Source organism: Falco peregrinus, chromosome 2, assembly GCF_023634155.1.
Source record: "Falco peregrinus isolate bFalPer1 chromosome 2, bFalPer1.pri, whole genome shotgun sequence".
NCBI lineage: Eukaryota > Metazoa > Chordata > Aves > Falconiformes > Falconidae > Falco > Falco peregrinus.
Genome location: NC_073722.1, coordinates 111,817,975 through 111,840,920, shown reverse-complemented (window position 1 = coordinate 111,840,920; position 22,946 = coordinate 111,817,975). Strand labels below are relative to the sequence as shown.

The window sequence follows — 22,946 nt, the reverse complement described above, 5'->3', positions numbered from 1 at the left end:
AAAATCCTCTCTTTGCCCATTTTTGCCGTTTGTTTGATTTACCGAGCCTGTTTGCCATGATTCAGGAGTCTCTTGTAACGTTTCTAGGAGAGATTCATCATGGGGACATAATCCATTCAAATAGCTTTTGGGCAAGAAATAAAAAGTGTTTGAAGCCAAGAGGTTTCAAACAAAACGTTCAAAGGCAGCTGTTGGGCCCTCTGGAGGAGGAGGGAGGGCTTTATTGTTCCCCAGGGCTTAGGGGAGAAAAGGGAGCGAGAAGGTGGGAGCTGCAGTTTGAACCCCGCGTTCCCGGCGTGGGCGAGCGCAGCGCGGTGTGACAGCTGCCTCGGCTCCCTGGCTCTTCCCCAGGCACGGAGGGCTGGGGGGATGAGGAGAAAGGGCAGATGCCCCGCGCACAGGTATGGGGCGGGTGGGAGCGGCAGCTTTGGAAAACTCTTGCAAATACACCTTGTTTCCAAAAGCACTCGCAAATACGCCTTGTTTGGTCAACAGCAAAAAGAAGCCTTCCTTTTAAAAAAGCGTGAAGTGGAGCAAAGTGTGAAAAACAAGCAATGTGTTTTGCATTAAACCCATGTGGAATTAATAATATTTCAGAAAACAGGGTGCCCAGTTTTGTGGGTAGAACGGGGGGTGTGGGGGTGTGTTAAATACCTTTCTGGTGTTGCTGCAGTCGGTGTGATGGGTTGAGGCAGCTCCCCCGAACGTGATCCGTCTCCCCGCACCCGGGAAAGATGCAGGGTGCCATCGGAGGGGACTGCGGGGCGCCTCGGTGGTCTCCCTGGGGAAATGTGCTACGGCACTGCACCTTACTGCAAGGATTAGATCAGGATTTGATGAGAGGGGGTGGCAGCTGTGGCCAGATGCTGTTTTAATGGCTGAAACGATCTTTCCCTATGACGGGGTGCTCCTGCTCAGCTTGTGCCTGCCCCCCTGCCCAGTCCTGCCCCTGCTCACACCCAGCAGGGCGCCTGCCCACCCGGGAGCCTTTGCTCCCTGCCTTATTCAACCACCTTGCACCTGTACTGAAAGTTAACCCTCTGCCCGAGCCTTGGATCCCCATTACATGGAGAATAAGGGTGGAGGAGGATCCTTTTTTATTGTTATTATTTTCATCAATTTAATTTCACTAATTTATTTTTCATCTGAAGAAAATAGTTTTTTCATAGAAATCATTTTGATGATTTAAGGAGCTGCAGGAGGTTGAATGTCTTCAACGTGGTTTTAAACCAAAAACCCCCTCACAACAGAAAACATTAGTTTTCTGCAGTAAGCTTTAAAAAGAGTACCAACATCATTCCAGAAATCTGGGTACAGTGATTATGTGTGTGATCCCGGTGCTGTCCAGGGGTAATTAAAATTTGCAGCTGAACCTTGGTTTCAAATGGCTGGGTGAGGCTCTGTCAAACTGATGAGAGCTTGCGTTGTTGACACGTGTAAAACTCGATTTACCCACCAGTAACCGTCATTTGTGGGCATTAAGTCTTTTTCCAAACAATGTGATACTGGGGCACAGCAGGATGCGCTTGCGTTCAGGGGGTTCGGAGAGGGGCTGAGGTGCGAGAGGAGCTGTGCCGAGCGCAGCCAGCGCTGCTAATTGCTTTCTTTTTAATATTGTATTCAGCCTTAATAGCCTGTCCTCCTAGTGGATTGCCTTTCCCAGCATTTATTACAGCATGCTTAGGAGCCTGACCGGAGTGGGAAGGGGTGGAGCAGAAGGGAGTAAAATCAAAGTGGCACTTTTAAAAATCCATCCCGACAACCCAAACTAATGTTCCAGTCTGAGCTTCCTGATTGAGCTCAAATTAAAGGGGGCAAGGCTGCAGCAAGCGTCCCGAGGTCTTGAGTGATCAAAATGGCATTTCGTGTCCAGTGCCAGCTCATTTTGTCAACCCCTGGGGACAGCAGGCAGGCTGGGTGGCGGTGATCGCGACGGTGATTACTGCCAGAGGTTAATGGTAGCGACGCTCAGCTGCGGTGAGCAGACTTAAAAAAGACACATTCCCACAAGTGGCTTTGGGCTTCTGTCTTCTCATCAAGACTCGCTGGCATATTTTAAAAGAGGTAAAGGAAGAGTCCAAGCCCACAAACGGCAGAAATCAGAGTTAGTGCATCGTTATTTCTTTTCTCTTGAAGGTGGGCAACACGGTGGAGGGATGCGAACGGAGCTGTAAGCCAGGCAGACCTGTGCTCCTGGCTCTGGCTGCTTCAGTGCCAGGGCAGAGCTCTTGTCTTTTCAAGCAGAGAGCAAAAGCACATCCAGGGACTTGTTTTCTCCCATTTTTATCAGTAATTTGTGACAGTGAGAAAATCACTTTTGTTTTCTGTGCATCAGTGCTGTGAGCTGCTGGAGCAGGCAGTGTGTCTGTGTGTATCGGTGGGGCTCTGATCCAGTGGCCTTAAAAAAAAAGAATAAAAAGTCATAAATCATCTGTGTAATGAGTTTGGTCCAAGTACAGTTCTCTGAATCCCCATCATGTGAGCAGCCTGTGCAGGAGTCGAGGCGCTGGCAGTGCTCATACAGCTGCCTTCCTCTGCCTGCTGCAAAGCCCGGGGGTGCGGAGTGGGCTTGGACCCGCAAGCCGATGATTCGGCACCTTTCTTGAGCACAGCAACGTGTAACGCCTGTAACAGCAACGGTCTGGGTTGCCAATGTTTTTCCCATAAATTAAAAAAATTCCCTAAGTGTAGGCGTGTAAGCTATGTTTGATTTGGGGGTGAAGGACAAGGGAGGAGGGAGGTCTGTTTAGAAGAAACAGCTGTAGAAAAATAATCTTTAATATGCAAGTCAGTATATGAAAAGAACAATAAAAGGGAAAAGGATCTAGCAGGAAATAAAATGAAACTTGCTTTCATTACAGCCAAGGGAAACTTAGATGAGTTTTTCTTTGCTAATAAACTACACTGTTTCATTTTGCAGCTGAGCCTTTTGGTGAAGCTGACTGTGGCAATTGTTCATTTTTTTTTTTTTTTTTTTTTTTTAAAAAACCTCTGGGCAATAAAAAAAGCCCTTCATGCATCAGGAAACATAGTAATGCAATACTTGTCTTATCTTCACACTTATTCAGCAGGTATTTACAAAAGGGCAGCAGGAAGCTCTTTAAACTTGATCCTGTTACTGCGCTCAGGATGTCTCTTAATCAGATCCGTTTACCTGCCTCTGTCCTGCGCAGGATCCTGCTGCAAAGGCAGCTCTAAAAGAGCCCCTGGGTGTCTTGTGAACAGAGTTTTTCTCAATGTGCTCTGTAACAGCCAGGGCTCTGAACTAGTTTTTACTGTACGGCTTAAGGGCGCCGAATGAAGCCCCATGGGTTAGTGTGGCCGTTCCGTGGGTAGCAAAGCCCTGCGCTGTGAATGCCGTGGGGTTGTGCTCCCGAATGTGATGGGGTGGTGTGTGATTGTGTTGTTCCTCTGTAGGCTTTGTTACTGGGGGAACAGGAATTTCTTTGCTGCTCAGAGTAATGTGATAACTCAGTGAGTCGTGGTGTGCTGACCAGTGGGTCCCTTAGGTCTCAATTCCAGAAAGTGCTTAAAAGGGAAATGTGCAAATGCCACTTGTCTGCAGAACCCACACCTTGGCGGAACTTCATTGGACCTGGCTTGTGCTTGAAATCAAGCTGCACTTAATAGTAGTGTCCGTTTATTAGGGGTTGTTCCTGAAATCATCAGTGCGTGATTCGGAGTCCCGAGTGCTGTACTTTGCTGTTCAGAGATGGTCTCTGAGGCTCTTTCTGGCATGTGGCTTTCAGTGATCTCTGTGCATCTCGTTATTTGGCGCATTCGTTTGTAAACGAACCAGCTGCTCGCATTGTAGTGTGGCATCAATAGGGAAAACGCTGGGTATGGAGAGAAGAGACTTCAGCCTGTACGGAGCACGCTTCTCTCAAGGACCTGCCAGCGCTGCACAAACGTTTGAAGCTCCCTCTCCACTGGGAGATGAAGCCTTGTTGGTGCTGGGTGTGCTGGGTCCAGGTCCCGTGCGGAGCCCTGGGGGAGGCTGGACCCTGCAGGGGGCTGGCAGGGGAGCTGGAGGGGCAGCGGCTGGCTGGGGCTACCGGAGCCTGTTCTGTGGCTAGCGTACGCAGGTCGCTGTCTGCCACAGGGGAGAGCAGCTCTGGCAGCGATGACAGCCTGAGTGCCCGGTGTCATGTCCCAGACTTCAGGGGGAGCAGGCAAAGGCTTCTGTCGGGGGATCTGCTGCACACTGGGGTGATGGCCCCAGACAGTCCCATACGCATGATTTTGATGGGTTGTCACTGTGCACTTTAACACCTTTTTTTTCCAGGAAAAGCACCAATTCAGACATCCTCTGCCCTCCTGTATGGAGTGTCACAGCAGGGTGGTGGGATGGGTAGGGGGCTGCTGGGTGGCTGAAGCAGGAGGGCAGCACTCTGGGAGGGTCCATGTCCAAGCCAGCTTGGGCTTTAACTGGCTCCGCAGCTGTAAAACGTGCGTTTCTTGTATGGAAAATGCCCTGTGCCCTCCCAGCCTGGGAGCCGCATCCTGTGCTGCCGCAAAGCAAGCAGAGATCGGCGGAGTTTGAACTGGTGCTGTAATTAAATCGAATTACAATGTCCCTCTTGCTGCAGCCCAGAAAGGAGGATGGATGTTCAAATTTGTTGGCTTTTCAGATAGTGGTATCGCTCAGTGTGGCTGGAGCCCATCAGGAGAGAAGGGGGAGATGAACGTCGGCTGTCCGTGTGCACACGCGCGTGTTCACCAGGAGCTGCCTCTCCTCTGGCTGGACCTGAACAGTCTCCCCGTCTCCAAACTCTGCGCTGGCCAGGCCTGATGGGCAGCACCTCTTAAGTATTGTTTGGAAAAGAAAACAGATTGCAGCTTTGCAGTGCTAATATGCAAACGAGCAATGTGAAGGGAGGAAGAATTATTTCTGCTGACGGCAGCTAATGTTCCGTGAAAGTAAAATCACAAACCGCCTTGCACCTGGCTTGCAGAAATGCTGAAGGAGCAATGTTCCTCCAGTGCCCCTGTGGCAGCATCGCCTCCACGCTGCCAGCACGGGAGAGAGGCCCCTTCCCTGCCCGCAGCACCTCGGGGCGTGGGACAGGGTGGGATGGCTCAGCCGAGAACACCTGATGGAGTACAGGAGCCTGGGTGAACTTCAGTGTTGTGGGCTCTTGCGGCTGTGCCACCACTCCTGTGGTATTTGGTGGATTTGAGCTTCAGGTTGAGTGATGTGGTTACGTGCAGCTCTCAGCGTTTGCTTTTAAAAGGGCAAAAGTTCTCCTGCATTTCAGCAGCAGAAGCTTAAACGTGTAAATCCTAATGGCTCCCGCGTGAGCACCAGAAAGAATGTTTCTAAATTATTGTGCATAGATTTAAAAGGTATTGTTCATGTATGTTTGTTGTACTTTTTCATCTGCTAAGCCCTTCGGCAGGGGGGACAGGGTTGCGGCAGGGTGAGTGAAGCTCAGGTTCTTCATTCGTTTGTGGGTCTCGCAAGAAAACACAAAAAGCTACTCAGTTGTTGGGGAAATTTGTAGAAAATAACACGATATGTGCATGTGTAACAGTGAGACAGGGCGACTTGAATAAATAGACAAGGATGCACATGGGAGATGGATCCGATGCCGGCAGGGAACTGAAGGCAGTGATTTCCAGGAGCGTGGCTGGCTCTGGGGGCGCGTACGGGTCACTTAAAATGCCTGTCGCTTAATTCCCCTCTAGTCCCACCCTCTTCCTTGTCTGTGAGATGCGTAAAAAGCTGTTTTGAGGCAGGGTGAATTAAATGTTTGTAGGAGAGTTTGGAGGCTCTCCAGAAGATGTTTTGAACTAGATTCTGTTCTTGCCCCTGCGGCGAAGGGCAGCAGCGGGAGCTCCGTGATTTAACACTGGCTGCAGATTGAACGAGATCAGAATATGCTCCTTCTTTTGCTTTTTAACGCATATTGAAGTGTTTTTAGCTGTTGACATATATTTTAAAGTTATCAATTGCTCCTTGTCTCCTACTGTAGCGTGGACCAACTTTGATCAGAGAAGAAGTTCCTGTGGCACTGATTACGGGCAGAAATGTAGATGGGAGATTTGTTCTAGCAGTGGCGGAGGCGCTGCTGTAAGTCACAAATCCATTTTGTTAACCAGTTGCTACAGACCTGTATAAACACGTGTATCGTGTGGCGTTAGATCAGTCTGCTTCGAGCAACAAGGCTGTCTGCTTCTTCCCTCATTAGGTTAGCTTGTGCTTTGTTTTTAAAGAAAGTGGCTTGTCTAGGATGGGGGACGTGATGGCGTGTGTTGTGGCAGACATCTGAAACGCTGCAAAGAGGGGAGCAGCTCTGCCACAAGAGATGTCCCCAGGAGCGTGGGGTGCTCCCACTGCTGCCCCCCGTCCTCTGCAGCAGCTCTTTGGGGACGCCCCAGGCTGCAGAGCTGGCTCCAGCTGCAGCTTGGGTTGTCCATACCTCAAATCCCATCCGAGAGCAAAAACCCACCAGTGCAGGACTGGTTTTAGCTGGCATGGGACATCTGCTGGGCCAAACACGGGCAGTGGTCTCTGTTGGTGCAGAGCAGCCATTCTCGGTGGTGCTGGCCACTGCGGGACCTGCCGGGCTGCAGGTGATTGAATGCTGCAGCAGAGACGTGTTTGTCTCCGTGTCTGACAGCGGAGGTACTGGTTGTGTCCCTGCCTCTCTGGGGCTGGGGTGTCTGGAGGGTAATTAACATCAAAATGCCGTGGTGCTCCGATACTGTCGTTTCATGGCCAGGTCAGCGTCTGTGTTATGCTGCTGGATACCAAACAGGTGGTTGTGGCAGTTCTTGCTTTACTGGTATGGCATTTGCCATCTCTGTTGCCATCTGGAGATATTTCAGGCACTTAGGAGGTCCTGCAGGGTGGCACTCTCAGACCAGTGCCTGTCCCCAGAGACCTCCGGGGCTGGGAGCGTTTGGGCGCTGGGCAGTGCCACCTCGCTGCCCGCTCTCAGCAAAAGGCAATGCTCTTCTGCAGTGAAATTTGAAGTTTGTTGGTGCAAATCTCCCCTCGGTGCAGGGCAGTAAGGAGCACAGCGTCTAGCATGTTGTTCTTAGCCCGTCTCTTGGGGGTTTGTGTGTTGCTGGTGAGCCCATGGAGTCGAGTCTCAGGTTCTTGCTGCAGGGTGGTCGTGTGTACCCTCTGTGCCCTTTCCCATCGGTATCTCAGAGCACTGGACTGCAGCTGGATGTTTATGAGCTGCAGCACTGCTGGCCTGGGAGAAGGGCAGGAGGATGGGGGCTGCCTCGCTGCCTCCTGTGAGCTCTCCGAGATGTGGTCTCGATGTCAGCTCTTCTGACTCTCTTACTCTGTTTCAGAAATGCAGCACTGGAACCTATTTTCCTGTCAAGCTAAGGAGACCCAGGGGACAGCTGCCTGTGTGCTGGCAGGCATAAATTGTTCTGGGCAATTAGACCTGGCTGCAGGACTTGATTGTGGAGATCAGACCTGCCCAAGGCTCGCTTTGCTCTGACGGAAGCAGGCTATTCTGTCTCCATAAACACACAGCAAACACACACGTACCCCGCGGCCATGGAGAGGGCGGCACTATGACGGTCTTGGTTGGCTCTCTGTGTCGCTGTTGTCTTCAGCTTGATTTCCACTGTGAGGGGCATTCCTCAGGCACCCGTTGTCACAGGTGACCAGGAAGTGAGGGCCACCTCATCAGGCAAGAGGAGCTGCCAGTGCCCAGATGAACTATGAGCTGTTAATGCTGCTGTCCAGAGTGGTTTGTCCTCCATCCCTTCTGCTTGCGGGGACCCCGTGCCCCTCTCAGGCGGTGGTCCTGGCTGCGTAGGAACATCAAACCTTTGGGAGAAAACATCCCTGGGAGTTTATACGCTGCCAGCCATTCTGCTGGGGGAGGTCGTTACCAGCCCATGCTGGCATCTCACTGGCGCTGGCCTTGTTGTTTCCTTCCCCTCTTCACTGCCTGCTCTGCTGCTGGGCTTGTAGCGGCACGGGAGCCCCTGATGCTAGAGAAAGAACTGTCTTTGTTTCCAAGTTGTGGGTGTGTTGGTTGGGGTTTGGTGAGTTTTTTCTTGCAAGGACCTTGTCTTCCAGTTGGTAGTGCTAGCTGGTGTGTGCTGGCAATCTCGTTGGGACAAGGAATGTTCTCAGCCAAGGCAGCAGGTCAAAGGAAAACACCAAGAGTCCTCATAGAGTATAAAACTTGATGTGAGCATGGCACAGAGCCTTGCTTTCATCAATACTTCATATTATTAATGCCAGAGAAGGAATTAATGAGAAATCGTCTATGGAGTCATCTTTAATTTGTCCTCCTGTGGAAAGCTGTTTTTTCTGGAGAGCATTAGTCATTCTTACATCCCCCTTGGTAGAGCAAGCACTGAGTAACATGATGGTGTTTTGCAGGAGCGTTTTGAAGTCCGAGAGTAGCCACTGTGCTTTTTGGCAAGCACTTGGGATGCTCTTTGCCATGTCACGGCTGGTGAGCAAGCCCTGAGATTAACGTGATTGAGTGACTGTTTTAATTTCAGCCCTGATGGAGCAAAATTAGTTACAATGATATGTGTGTGTTGAATAAAATTGTAGTTTTATTAGCTATAATTGCTGAAGAAGACTTTTTAAAGCCTTGACTGCTGGGGGGAAAAATTGCTAGCACTGGAATTTGTTCTTGCACAGTATGGCATTGATTATTATCGTGGTGCATAATATGTCAGTCCTCGGTTGGCAAGTCGTCACTGCGAAACACTGGGAAGCGCTCAGCGAGGGATGTCGCCGTGTGTCTCCAGCCCCCCGGGGAGCACTACACAAAGTGTGCCTGCTCCACAGAGGGTATGAATCTCTCACCACGCAGCCAGCAGCTGGGGCTACCTAGTGAAGTTGCAGCAGCTCATGCTTCCAGCCCTGGAGGGCTCTGCTTTGCTCCCTGGTGCGTTGGCCAAGGCGGCAGCCACCAGGGTGGGCGCAGGAGCTGAAGCCCCTGAGCACAGTGGGGAGGCAGAACGGGGACCAGCTATGCTCTGGATCGGGAGCCAGTGGTCCAGTGTGGTCACCCGTGCTGGGACATGGTGCTGCCACCACCACAGTCCAGCTGGCTGGGGCAGGGAGGGAGCCAGCCCGCAGTGACGGTGCCCAGCGATGAGCAAGAGTGCCATGGGAGCTGTGCCGGCAGGGAGGGGGGCACGCCTGGCACAAGGGGGGGAAAAGGTTAAAGCGTTTGCTGCTTTGTTTAATTCCATTGTCATCAACCCCAGGGGCCTGGTGTGGGGGAACTGTTTTTTCTGTCTGGCTTGCGATATGCATTTGTCTTAATTTATGTGGGGGCAGGTTATAAACCTGCAGAAGCACGTTGCTGGCGCTTAGATTTCACATGCGCATTTAAAATAATAACACCTGACAGTTTACTAGCAGCTAAGAGGTTTTTCTGCTTCAGAAAGCAAAATACTTGGAGGATTTGGGCAGTGTGTATAAATAATTTGAGGAATTAGACCAGAATATCCCGCACACTTTTCTTGGGGGAGCGGAAGGAGCGATAGACCTGTGGAGTTCACAAGTCGGGGATCGCAGAGGGTTGGAACGCCAGCCAGCTGTGTGTATCTGAATGTCATCCTTCTGTAATTTCTTGTCTCTTAGGATCCAATCTGAATTGCCACCATGTTCGACTGCAGTGTGTTACTTCATTTGTCTGCCCTAATTCTTCTTTACCTTGAAGGGATGGAGAACATAGCACCCAGTCTGCTCGGGAGTGTTGGAAACAAACAGCCCCTCCGTTCTTGGGGGGACACCTGGGAGGGATGCAGGAGCATCTTTACCTGCTCTAGTGGACATGTTGGAAATGGAGGTTTTGGGTCAGGAAATAATTTCCTGGGCTGGATGAGGAGGAGTGTGAGGAATAAAGACTGCTGTGTGTCCATTTGGTATAGTTGTGGTAGTTTCTCCGTGGAGGTTTTACTCAATGAGTAAACTAGATTCAAATGGGGGGAAGAAAAAAAAAAATAACTTGGAGCAGTGGAATGGCGGCTGTTGTTACGCCTGTGCGCATGCAGGCACCCCATAACTGAACATCGGCTTTACAAGCTGCGTGGTACGTGGAACACCTCTTGGGTTTGCCGGTCCGTGCAGACGTTGCACGGTTGTAGAAATACAAGATGAGGTGTGAAGTTTTCCAGAAAACGTCCCAGTTTGGTCATCCCAGCATTTGGTGGCAGCGCCATACTCCCGTTCCTTGGAGCACTGTCCTCCAGGAGCTTGCCGAGGCGCTGCTGTTCCTTGCACAGGACTCAGCCCGGTCATTAAGGTGTGAGCGGTGACGGGCAGTCACTGCGTTTGATCAGCTTTGGCTGCCCAGGACAGCCCCGTGGAAAAGAGAGGAGCTGAAAATCCTGAAGAGGAAAGTGGGAGGAATGAATGGAGAACATTGTGTGTTCTTCTGCCAGGCTGGATCAGTTGCATTAAATTCAGAGCCTTTCTGAGTACAATTAATAGTCATTTTATTTAGGTCACCCTGGTTTTGTTGCTTTAAATGTATGCCTCCATTAAAGTGGAAGAAAATCAAATACATTTATCTCTGTGGAGCCTTTTGTGAACTGGTTGGGCATATTTTAAATAACCCTGGGAACTGTTAGGATTATTAAAGCCTTTGGCTTCTCCAGGTTTTTTTCTTTCCTCCTGTTCTCCCCTATTCCTCCTTCCAGGCAGTGAGTAATGAAGTGGTATAGCCCTTCCTTTTCTGAGAGCCCCAAGTGGCTTGGAAAAAAAAAAGTTAAATAAACTAAAGCCCATTAGTTAGGCTTTATATAAGAAACTGGGTCTAAATTGGACATATATGTATGGGGTATGCTGGGACAGAGAAGTCTGTTGGGCATAAGTATCTGTAACTGGTATTATCTGGCAAGCCTTTTTTTCTTTTTTTTTTTTTTTTTTTTTTATTTACCTGAAGTGCTAAGGTATTATCTGGCAAGCCTTTTTTTCTTTTTTTTTTTTTTTTTTTTTTATTTACCTGAAGTGCTAAGATGGTTCATTTTGTAATACACTTTCATTTGATGCCCAGAATAGGTTCAGATTAATCAGCTCCTTGAAGCCTCCATACTGAGCCATACAACATCTGAAAAGCGGTGTGGAGTCCTGGATGCCTCTCCGAGCGCATGGGTGGATGCTCTCTGCTCAGCATCTCCCACCCGTGCTGGGGAAGACGAGCCCCGTGCTGGAGCGTGCAGGGGTGATGGGCCAAGCCTGGCAGGTGGCGACAGCATCTCCCAGTCTTGTTTCTAACTCTGGAAAAAGCTTTCTTCTCTTTCGTAGGCAAGGTGCTGGTTGTGTATTTTGAGTTGAGACCTGGATGTGCGGTTTGAGCATCTTTAAAATACTGGGCGAGCGAGGGTTGGAGGAGGAGGGGGTTAACTTCTGGACAGTCACAGCTCCTGAATGTACTTGAGTTTCAGCTGTGGGCTGGTTGTTTTTTTCCTTCCCCTGAAATAGGGATCAATTTGCTTACTACAGGGTTTACTGCCGGTTACCTTGACTGCGTCCCTTATTTCTCCTTGATGAAAACTTGAACAAGCCGCTTGTGTTTGATTCACAGAGAACCGTGAGAAACGGGCTGTGTGTGTGAGGCAGTGTGGTTTTCTTATTCTATTCAGCCCTTTGTATATTCAAATTCTTCTAGTTTCTGTTCTTGCTGTTCTGCCAGATTTCCATACCATTGATGGGTTTTCTGAATTAATAAGTTTCTTTCTCCCCCTCCCTCCCATACCCTCGCCACCTTTTTGCAACTGGTGAAAAGTTTTTCTAAGCGCGCTGCCCTCTCCATATTGATTTTCTCTACTTGCTTGTCTAACCAACTCTTAGATGTTTTATTTTGCAAAGCGTTAATAGAATTTTCCTTTTGCTGTGCACTTTATCTATTCAGGAGGTTTCAAGAAGTCTCATTGTGTCACTGGACTATGGAGGAAAGAGGCTATTCTTCTGCTACAATGGCTGCCCTAAAAAATAACACAGGGTGGGGTAGACTCAGAAAGGGCAGAGACGGAGATAAAACGTTCTGACCTTAGGAAACAGAAAAGATAACCAATTAGACATTGTTGAAAGGGCACCAGCTGGCTTAAAGAACACCCCACTGATTATTTTTTCTTAAAGGCATGCTTGGTCCAAATCTGAAACTCAGCTGCAGAGCCGCTTTCCCGCTTGCAAGTTTTCAGGTTTGAGCTGCCGGGCTGACCCTTCTGTAGGCAGCTGCGCCCCTGGTCCTGAGCCCAAAGTGGGTCCCGCTGTTTGGAGGGCTGATGTGCCCACCCCCAGAGTATCCACGCTCCTCGGGGCCCCAGCCAGCAAGATGGAAACCTCCTGGATTAGCCCATGCAGGCTGCGTTTGTTACTGCTAATAAGGATTTATTTGCATAAAAAAGATCTCTGCCAAGAGCATCATTCCAGCAGAGCGGGGCCCTAGTACACATGGCACAGAGTGCTGTTTGCCCAGAGGACATTTATCTGGTGGGCGAGACAACGTGTCACATTGCACAGGTGGGAGAGACGAACAGAACTGCAGATCCCTGGTATGGCCAGGAGCTGCACCCAGAGCCCCTTGCCCCCCCTCCTGTGCCTGGTCTTATGCCAGGACCTGTCCCTCCTTCCTCGCGGGAGCACTCGGAGGAGCAGGATGAGGCTGCACAAGAGGTTCAAACACATGCTGCTGCTGCTGCTGCCAGCCCCAGCTGAGCCCAAGAGAGGGTTTTGCTCCCCACAGCTCAGGCTTCAGCCTGCTCAGAGGCTTCGGGCTCAGGCATGGCCATGCTACAGCGAGGTTAGAGTCCTGTTATGTCTCATCTCCCCCTAACCATAAAGCAGCCTTTTTTTAGTCCTCAGTAATGTCCTTGCAGAAAGAGGTGTCATTTTGAAATGACAGCCTTTTCAGCGATGGGGCACAGCCCGGAGAGCCTGCACACAGTGGCAGCCTGTGGGAGGGACAGAGGACCCTCCTGGGCTGGTGGGATCTGTGCTGCGGCATCCAAGACCTCTCTGGGCTCTGGTACAGGGTTTGATGCAGAAAGGTTACACTGGAAGCGTTGCACATTAACGCTTCTGCAACAGCAATCAGCATGGGGACAGAAGGATGGTCAGCGCGCTCACGTGGACCGAGGTGGAGGAAGCCTCAGTGATCCAGGAAACAGCATTAGGTGCAACATGTAATTTTTGGTGCCAGTGAGGCCAAGACCTGTGAGAATGAAAAATAAAGATTGCTGTGCAAACATAACTCTGGAGCAGAGATAAGCGGTGGTGGTAAGGTGAAGGGCAGCTCTGTCCTTATCTGCCTCCTAGCATCGCTAATAGCTGTGTTTCCTTCCTTGGAGTGAAGACAGACAGCAGGACAGACAGCTCTGTGCTTAATGTGGTTTGGATTTTTCAGCATCCTTAGGTCTCATTCAGGATGGGTATCAAGGAGGCATGCTGTTCTCCACCATCTCAGGCCATTGCTAATGCATTTTGCAAAGCACTTTGACTTTAAGTTAACCAGAGGCAGGTTTTCAGATGAGCTTAGGCATCGTGTGAGGTTTGGCTGCCCTGTTTTTTTTTTACTATCTCCCAGAACATGTTTCAGTGCCGTAGTTACGAGAGGTTCAAGTTGTGTTTTACCGCCTTCCCAAACCTGTCTGTGCCCTGCCGAGACTGCAGTTCTGCCCGCAGGTAGGCTGGGTGTCTGTTCCCTGTGTAAGACGACTACAGTCAGACTATACTCCCTGAACCGTGAATTTTGTCCAGGCGTGAGCTTCCAAATCCTGCTGTAACTGCTACGGTCACATGAAGGCAGCAGGAGCTGGCGCAGGTGCCGAGAGCGGTCCCACCTTCCCCCAAGGTGCTGCTTCTCCCTGCTCTGTGGCAGCCCCTCCGGTGTGTCAGCACCGCGCTGGTTTGGCTGTGCCGGGGAACTGATCTGGCTTCAGATGGTCGTGGCAGAGAAGGTGCGTGTCGTCGGAACCTGGAGTGTCCCCCGGCTCCACGCACTGCGCTGGCGTGTTGGCACGGAGGAGGAGGAGGGCAGCATGGAGTGGGCACGGGCGGCTGCGGGGAAGGGCAGACCCTTTGGTGGCACTGTAAGGTGAAGAGAGCACGTAACTGCGTTGTAAGGCGCTTACCTGAAACAAACGATTTATACAAAGCTGGACTATAAGAACAAGGAAGTATCATAAAAATTACTGAGGAAGAAAAACTAAAAAATCCCCCAAACAGGCAAAAACCCCCCAAACCACCCCTGCAGACAGGCAGTGGAGTCCTTTAAAGAGTAAAATCTTTTCTTTAAAGGTCTTCTCCCTTCCTGCAGCATCTTTTGCAGCTGGGCGGTGGTGCAGGTTGTCACCAGCCCGGAGTTCACAGCAGGGAGCAGCCAGTCTGTAACTTCTGTTCAGAAGGATTGCCCGGGCCGATGCTGCAGCCAACCTGCCCCACTCCCACCACCACTGCGCGGCGTTGGAAATGTGGTAACGCTGGAAAATAAACCCCAGCACAACATCCTTCTAAAATAAGTGTAAAATTTTAGGTGTGGCTGCACAGATTAAATGGAGTTGAAATAAATCATGCAAATAGTAATGAAAGTTGAAAGCAATTTGGTTGCACTTCAGTACGTTTCATCAGTCATCTCTCTTCTGAAGTGGAAATGCCAAGCCTGATGCGAATTAAACCTTCTCCCTCCTCCCTCTCCCCTCTTTCCCCGAACTTTTCAAAAGGCCTTTTGAAAAACCTCTGAATACCTTTCTTGGCTGACCAGATTTTACCCTGCTTGCTTGTAACCTCCAAATTCTCAGCCAAGACAGTGACTCTAATTTGGAGAAGTCATGGGCCTGATCTGCATCCTCGATTCCTCTCTTGGCCCTTCCTTATCTCCCTGCAAAAGGGAAAAGGGCTGGGATGAGGCAAGGCCAGGGACCGAGGAGAGATGGAAGAGCTGCTTAGATGTTTGGCTTTTTAGGGCAACACGACTTTTAATGTTGGCTTTTCCGCTTGAGGATCAAATGGCGGCTCGGACGGGGGTTGAAAGCAGCAGGTTTCCAAAGCAAAGCACTGACTGAGCAGAAGAAGGAGATCTGATGCATCGTTTGTACCTGAGCTGGGACTGCTCCTGCCTGGTCTCCCCCTCCCAGTCTGTCTGTCATGTCTTTGCGAACCGTGCAGCCAGGGTGCTAAAGCGCACATCTCCCCTCTTCTCTCTTGCAGGTAGAGGACGCCATGCTTATGTTTGACAAGACAACCAACAGGCATAGAGGTAAGAGAGAACGGGAGCTCAGACATCACATGTTGTGACAGCTTCTGCACGGTGAGCACAGCCAAAAATCAGTGTCAACGTGATGACCCCGTGGCTAAATCCAGTGGTGCTAAATCCCTCTGTTCCGCAGGTGTTGCAGAGGAAGGGCTGCTTGGCATGTAATGCCGCACGTCACGTGGATTTGGTTTATTAGAGGTGACTTTTCTGGTCAGTCTAATGACTTACCTTTGGGAGGACTGCTGTCAGGCTCCGTGGCATCCCAGGAGACAGTGAAGCCCAGGGTGTGCTGAGGCTGCAGGGAAGCAGAGGGTTTGTACCGAGGTGGTTAGCGTCAGGTTAAGCTGGGCATAAGACTGGTTAAACTGAGATAGCAGGAAATTAAGATGCTAAACCCTTCTGCTGGGGTTTCAGGCATGCTGGAGATTTGAAGCTGAGGACTGCCCGTCCTCCAGTGATAGTAGTTCAGAATAAGCAGAATCTCCAGAAGAGGAATTTCCCTCCACATATTTCACAAGAGAGACGAGGTTTCATCATTGCTTGTTACAGCTCTGTGAAAATGAGCTGAGGATTATTTTCAATGTTATGGCCATTCCTTTCAGTGGAAATAAATGATGCTCTTCTGTCTCTTGGCGAGCAGTTCACGTTATCGCTGCAGCAGAGGTGCTGAGCTCCAGGCGGAGCGCAGCCTGGCAGCCGCTTTGCTGGGCTGGGAGGAGGTAAATGTACCTGGGCTCTCACGGTGGCACCAGAAACTGCACTGGGGACACGCTCCGAGACCCTCTTCCCTTCTCTCCAAACGAGATTGATTTTATGCCACCAGTGTCCCTGCTTTATGTGGCTTCTGCCCCCCTGCGACGGCGTGGACGTGTAGCCCGGAGGTTTGTTGCTTGCCCTTCACACCCTGGCCTCTTTGTGGGGGCTCTCTTGATGGATACTGGTATTGTCTCGTCTGCCGATATGTGCCTGCTACTCAGCGCAGGCTGCGTAGCCTGTTGTGCAGGGAGGCTGACGGAAGGTGTAAAGGAGCCTGTTCCTGGGCCGGCAGCGCTGGGAGCGCTGGGAAGGGGAGAGCGGAGCAGCCCAGAGCGCGTGGCCACGGCCACCGCGCCTCATCATCATCTCCATGGCAGGGTCTGAAGACCTTGACCTCCCAGCACTGTCTGAATTATTCACTGCTCTGATATTTGCCTTAACAAGCAACTTCAGTGCATGGGGCTGGCTGGGTGAGTCAGGCAAAACCTCCAGGATAGCATTCCCTCCCTCCAGCAGTTCCCTCCCAGGCACTAATCCCTCTCTGAAGTCAGGGATCATAGTGGAAATCCCTGGAAAATTCAGCAGCAGTGAGCAGAAGGCTTGCTTGGAAAGGATAAGCTCTTTGGAGCCAGGGGGGGCATGCTAACAGCCAGTGCCCATCAGTTTTGTAACAGGAACCAAGTGTTCAAAACTCCTACGTAGTTTGGAAAGTTCAACCCCTGACAACTTCCCTTTATATCCAGGGAATTTTCCATGCTTCTTTTTGCAACCACCCTGAAACGGGCCATAAATATCCTTCTCCATTCAGAGTCTTGGCAAGTTGTTTGTTGCATTTAAAAGCTGCATTATGTGGTGCTTTTGTGCTGGGCACAAGGGCCCCACATCCCCGCTCTGATGTGGCAGAGGGGCTCAAGGAGTACAGGGGGGCTCTGGTCCCAGCAAGGCGCACGCTTGCAGATTTGGCCCCTGTGAATGTGTTTCCGCAAGTCTTCTGCGTGCTTTTGTTTATATTCCTTGTTTTCTTCTCTTAAACTGTTTCTTAACCTGGTGAGGTCACGCAGCGTGGATCGGACAGGCTGGCAGTGCATTCTGGCGTTCGTCTCCGTGCCCTGTCCTGCTGAGGCTTTTGCAGCCCCATTTGCAAGTCCCTGGCCTGCGGTTCCATGTCCCTGCCCCATCACCACTTTGTGTGTTGCAGGTGGGAGGCAACAGGGTTTCCTTTTTTCCCCAGGAATTCTGTGAATTTCATTGGTTAATTATTTTTTTTTTAGCCTTGTTTTTCTACACGCAAGCGGTAGTATCTCTTTGCATCAACATCCTTGTGTAAGCTCCTAGGTGAGGTCTAAGTGGGGAGGAACTAAGGGTCCAAAAGGACCAAAAGCAGATTCTGAATGCCGTTGGGTGGAGGTGGTGTTACCCCCACCTCCCGTATGCCCCAGCGGAGTCAGGCTCCGCAGCCAGGGCTGTCCCGCTTGCTTGTGCCATCCAGGAGGCAGGGTGGGCTGCAGCCCCCCTCCCTGCCCCTGGCAAATAAGGGAGTTCTCTGGCACCCGGGAGGGCCAGCTCTGTTTGTGAGGCAGTATCCCGGGGAACAGATGGACCCTTTTGCTGGGTGCAGGACAATGCTGCTTATTTGCTGGGATTAGCCAAAATTCCTGCAGGCGTGTGAAGCCCGGCCGGTGCCAAGGGGTTGCGCTGCTGCAACGGGAGCAGCTGCCAGGGGGGCATGTCTGAGCGCTGGGTCCTTACCTCTGCCAAGTGCAGGTGGGAGGAAGAACTAAGTGTAAAAGGCAGCATAAAGAGTCGTCTTCATCTTCACGCTTTAATTTATACAGCTTTTTCTGGCATATTTTCCTTCTCTGCACAGGTAGCTACCACTAATCAGGCTAATAAACTGGCTAGTGGGCTGCTGTGATGAGGCAAGTTCTGCTGCATCAATCGTTTATAAAATCACCTCAGATTTTACAAATTGTGACATTCTGATTGTGTTGGAAACGTGTTTAAAATGCAGTAGTGTGCAGCAACAGTGTTAATGGCAATTCTTAAAACCACTCGCGGGTTCCAATCTTTATCTTCAAATTAGCCGAGGGAAAGAGAAACGGCAGATAAAATATCCGCTGTGGCTTACTGTAGTTAGTCTATGCCTAGAATAATCAGCGTAGGCAAGGGAAACGAAAAGTATTAAAATGCACTCCCAACTGCTAGAAGGCGAGATAAATTTCCTTGCAAGCAAATTGAGCATATTTGTTGATGTGATTCTGGCCCGTGCGTGTTGTGGTAGTGTATGACTGGCCAGCATGCGTGGCGTGGGGCCGGCAGGGGCTGGTTAGTGGGGGGGCTCAGATTTAACCAGGCATGCTAAGAGGGATTTTCAAAACTGCTCGTTGTTTCTTGAAAACCCCACCCAAAATAAAAATTAATGCCTTGCCAATGGAGCACGTAACTTTCATGACATTAAAAATGTCACCAGGCTAACCATGTTGTTGCCTCTGCTGGTGTCTTTTTGGTTTTTTAATTTCTCAACTATTCCTGGACGTTCTCTAAGGAGAATAAGACTCAGAGCTATTGCATTCCATGCCTGCCTGACTAGCCATATTAAAGGCAGGCTGAAAAAGCTGTATTTAATTGAAGGAGTGGTTAATTTTTGGATTATCATAGGTAAAACAATGCCTAGCTTCACTGGGATGCAGTGTCTTCTTGTGGGGCTTCTCCTTCTGGCTTGGCCACTTCACTGTGGTAGTGGGCACGCAATGAACTAGCACTTAGAAGGCAAATACCTCTGGGTCCCCATAGTTACGATGCCATCTCTTTTTGGAAAGAAAATGTTGGTAATCCTCTTATTTCTGTACCCTGTGCCATACTGTTGCACTTCTGTACAGGGAGCAAAACCACACAAAAGTTCTCCAGACACTATGGAAGATCACTTTCACCACCTTCAGCACTTTCTTCACTGCCTAAAATTTCATAGAGCTGAAAATTACTGGGTCAATCTTGAAAGGATTTAGTAATTGGAAATAAAAAAAATAAAAAAAGAGGGTGATGTTATTTTGTTACCCTTGCAAAGTGCAGATAAAAATCTGGAGTTCAACATTAGTTATTGATCTTTGTGGTTGGAGGGAGCCTGGCAAGATGATGATGTCCTTCTAACTCCATTATGGAGGGGAGCTCCAGAAGGCATACCAATGTGCTGCCGAGCACGACTGCAGGAGGGTAGAGGTGGGTCAAGACATGGTGGGATATTGAATAATTATCGTAATGGGATGCTCTTGATCACAGCTTTAGATGCTCTCCACCAGCACGGGCTCGTTTTATGCTTGCCTGTAGCCATCAGCTGCTCCAGAAGCTGTCCGCGGCGTGCAACACGACTGTCCTGCATCTTGAACTTGCAAAAAGACAAAGATCTTGAGTGACTGAATCCCCCAAGCTGTAATAGCTGGTATTGAATGTAACACTATATGTTTTTCAAAGCCATACAGCCCCCAGAGTTATTTTCATATCAATTAACTCTCTCACAGAGTTAAGAATGGCAGGGGAGAGAGGAGGGATGTGACAGCATGGGATTTGGACTTCTTTAATCTTAAAACTAAACAAAATTAAAGAAGGGCAGGCTGTCCGCCTGGTACAAACAATATCCTATGTGTTAGGGGTTAAAACATCTCCGAAAGACAGGCATCGATTGTGGCAGAGCTTTAAAACCACTTGGGTTTTTGCTGTCACTGCAAACGTGCTGCTGTTTCCCCGCAGGGCGGGTGCTGGGGCCGGGGCTGGGCGGCATCTTGGGGGCTGTGTGGGGCTGGGTGGTGGCTGAGCATCCCTCCGACACGGCTGAGCCGGCAGCTCCTGGGGGCTCTGCGGCCGGGCTCTCCCCAGCCGTGTGGAGACGGGGGTGCCCCAGGTTTGGGTTGGATCTACACCGCAGCATCGGGGCTGGGAGATCTCCATGGCTCGTAGCACCGGGACCACACACGGGAGCGCAGCGTCTGCAGCATCCTTCCTGCGGCCGCTGCTCGCAAGGAGGGATGCAAGGGTCGTGTGTCGTGTTTGCGTTATCCCCATCTAGCCAGTTTCGGTGCATGAAAGTAATTGTCCAGGTGGAAGCCGTTGGTGTAATGGTTGTATTTATTGGAAGAGACAGGAGTGATGTTGTTAGCGAGATAGCGTCTGTGCCTCGGCGAAGGATGATGCTTTTCTTAGGAGAAAAATAGCTTTTGTGTGCTGTCCAGCTGCCAAAACCTCAGTTTTGTAGTTGACCTCTGAAGTTATAATTGACATTTTTATAGATGGGATATAAATATAATTAAGAGTCGTTGCAATTATTTGTTTATCGCCATCTCCCTCAGGTAAGGCAAGGTCATGTACATCCCCAGGCAGTTTTCAGTAAAGAGTATTTAAAATATATAGAAATAATTGCCTAATTTGGTCATTTTCAGTGTAGCTTTTCTTGGCAGCAGTCTGGCGAGGGTACCGAGCGTTTGAGGGCAGCTCAGAGGGAGCCTTGCATATGCTCACGTAGTTTTGCGTTTGGAAGGATGGGGCTAAAGGGAGAGCTGCTGTTCACCCCAGTTTGACCCACAGAATTTTGGAAAAGCATCCACAAATGCGGTGATGGTATTTTTTTAGAGCATGAAGTACTTCAAGGGCTTTGGATGAACAGTGTGAGATAAGCTGTAAACAGGGGCAATGTTATTGTTACTGCTTTCCTAGATGAGACGGGGGTTTATTCCCATCAGTTGTATCACTTCGTAAGTGGGGCTCCGGAGAGTGCAGCTGTTCTGAGGGAAGCGCTGGCTCGGCTCAGCCCCACCATTCCCTGGCCGGTGACATTCATCCCAGGGACCTGGGGCTGCGACACGGAGAGAGGCTTCAACCCTTGACGCATAGAGACGTGGAGTGTTTGTCTTCCTCCAAAGGCACAGAGGATCGCAGGGAGGTGTAGCCGCAGACAGGCTTTTTAGAGCAATTTTTAAGCAAATATTTGCTTCAAAACTTCACATGAGGGCTGCGAAGATCCATTAGTTAATATTATTTACCATTTACAGATCTATCAGTGAAAGTGGTGATGGCTGAGCGATAATACAGTCAGTCATACCTGTCTGTTTAGACTGCAGCTATGACATGTGTCGTATTAATATTTTATATGTGTATGTTTTTAATATTACATCCTCACTTATAAATATTCATGTCGTAAAACACATTAACAGCTGCAACACTGCCGACCGCTATTCACATTTCTGCTGTGTGGCAGAGTCACCCCCGTCCCGGCTGGAGCCCAGGCAGGAGCTGGGACAGCTGCAGCCATGGGGAAGGGGCTGCTGGCCATGGCCCACCAGTGTCCCCTTTGGCATCGACCTCCCCCCCTTTGCCTCTGTGTGGGACGGTGGGGCCGGGCGCCAGCGCCCGGGCCAGGGTGGCAGCTGCCGCTGGGGCAGTGGCTTCGGTGCAGCGGTGTGCCGGTGACCCCAAGCTCGACAGGCTCGGTGCTGCTCCCTGTTCCGATGTTAATAAACACAAAACAAAAGGGAAAAGCTGCCAATTCTTGGATCCATCTCCCTTGTCTTTTAATTTCCTGGCCAGCGCCTATTGCTGCTGCATCAGGGCACCTTACGTGAAGTGTAAAAATAAATGCATTCAAGCCAGTATGAGCCCTGCATCCCAGCAGACTCAGTTTCAGAATAGCAAATAAGGCTCCTGGCCACGCTTTTCAAGGCGATTATTGAACGTCTCGGGTGGTTACAGTCATTCTGCCCCCAGCCTCATGCTGGATAACGCCACCTGAGGCTTGGAATAATTGCCCAGCTATGTACTGTCTGTCATACCTTATTGCTTAATTTTATACCAGTAATGAAAATTACATCCAGAGGAGGAGAAAGAGTGAACAGCTGCACCGGCCGGGACGCACCGAAGGAATAGATGTGTGCAAATGCTTTCTCTAAAGAAGGGGAGAGGCTCTGCTTGCCAGCAGCACTCGGGAGATGGCTTGACATTTTTATTTTCTTGTTTAACAAACAAATGCAATAATAATCAGAAAAAAAATCCTGCCAGCCTCCCATAAAGGTTGCAAATACAGCCCAGCAATTAGTTTGGAAGTCTCTGGTTACACAATCAGACTTTAAGGTAAATACCAACTTAAAAATATATTGTAAAGGACAGTAGGTTTGTAAAAATCATTTGTATCTTGTCTTTGTAGCTAACATGTGTAAAGAGATTATTTAATTCCCTCTCCCCAGAGGGAGAGCCCTACACAGCTAGACCTTTTTGACCTTTTTAATGTATCCAGCCTCCTTTCAATTAGCCTTAATGCAGGTAGTAACGGGAGGTGACGGTGACTGCAGGGCTCAGCCCTGGCACTCTCCTGCGTGCCCCCTCCGCCGCGGGGGGCGAGGGGAAGGTGGGCGTCCCTGCCGGGCAGCGCGGACCTCTGACAGCTCTGCAAAGGGGTGTCAGGCGCTAACAAGTGCACAGGCAGCATCCTGCTCCTTCCCGTGGTGGAGACGGCTACAGGAGGGGGGGGTCAGAGCCACAGCTTCAAACCTGCAGGGAGGCAGAGGTGTGCAGGAGGGAGCTGCGCGGTTTCTGTGGCGCCTGTATACAGAAGCCATTAAATAGCTTTTCCAGTACTGGTTTAGCTTTCCGGGGTTTGGTAAGTGTGGTGTTGCAGATCACCAGAGGCTGATCTCTAGAGCGGAGACATGGGAAGAAAGGAGATGGCAGTGGCTGGGCATAGGCAGGGCTGTGAGCAGGACCGGGCGTCTCCTTCCCGCGGAACCGTGGTTAACGGTTGCTGTCTTAAGAAAGAAAAGTGTTCCCATTCACTGAGTACTGAACAGTATCAATAACTTAATGCGATTAGACTACAGTGGTATTGGGGAGTGCAGAGTGAATCGGTAGAGCCTTTCTCATCTCTGAAAGGTTCTTCAGGAAACATAAAGCAAGAGTTGTGCAAATATTTAAGAACTTTTTTAAAATTACGGTAACGGTTCTGTTACA

The 22,946-nt window shown here is 50.1% G+C and overlaps 1 protein-coding gene across 15 annotated transcripts in view; it reads left to right on the top strand.

Annotated features, from left to right (window-relative positions):
* Positions 1-22,946, top strand: part of MSI2 (musashi RNA binding protein 2) — a 255,942-nt gene that overhangs the window by 139,839 nt on the left and 93,157 nt on the right. For all 15 annotated transcript variants that reach the window (XM_055794703.1, XM_055794706.1, XM_055794709.1 and 12 more), the window contains one exon: positions 15,158-15,206. In XM_055794703.1, the coding sequence (XP_055650678.1) occupies positions 15,158-15,206 (49 nt within the window). The remainder of the gene's footprint in view (positions 1-15,157; positions 15,207-22,946) is intronic.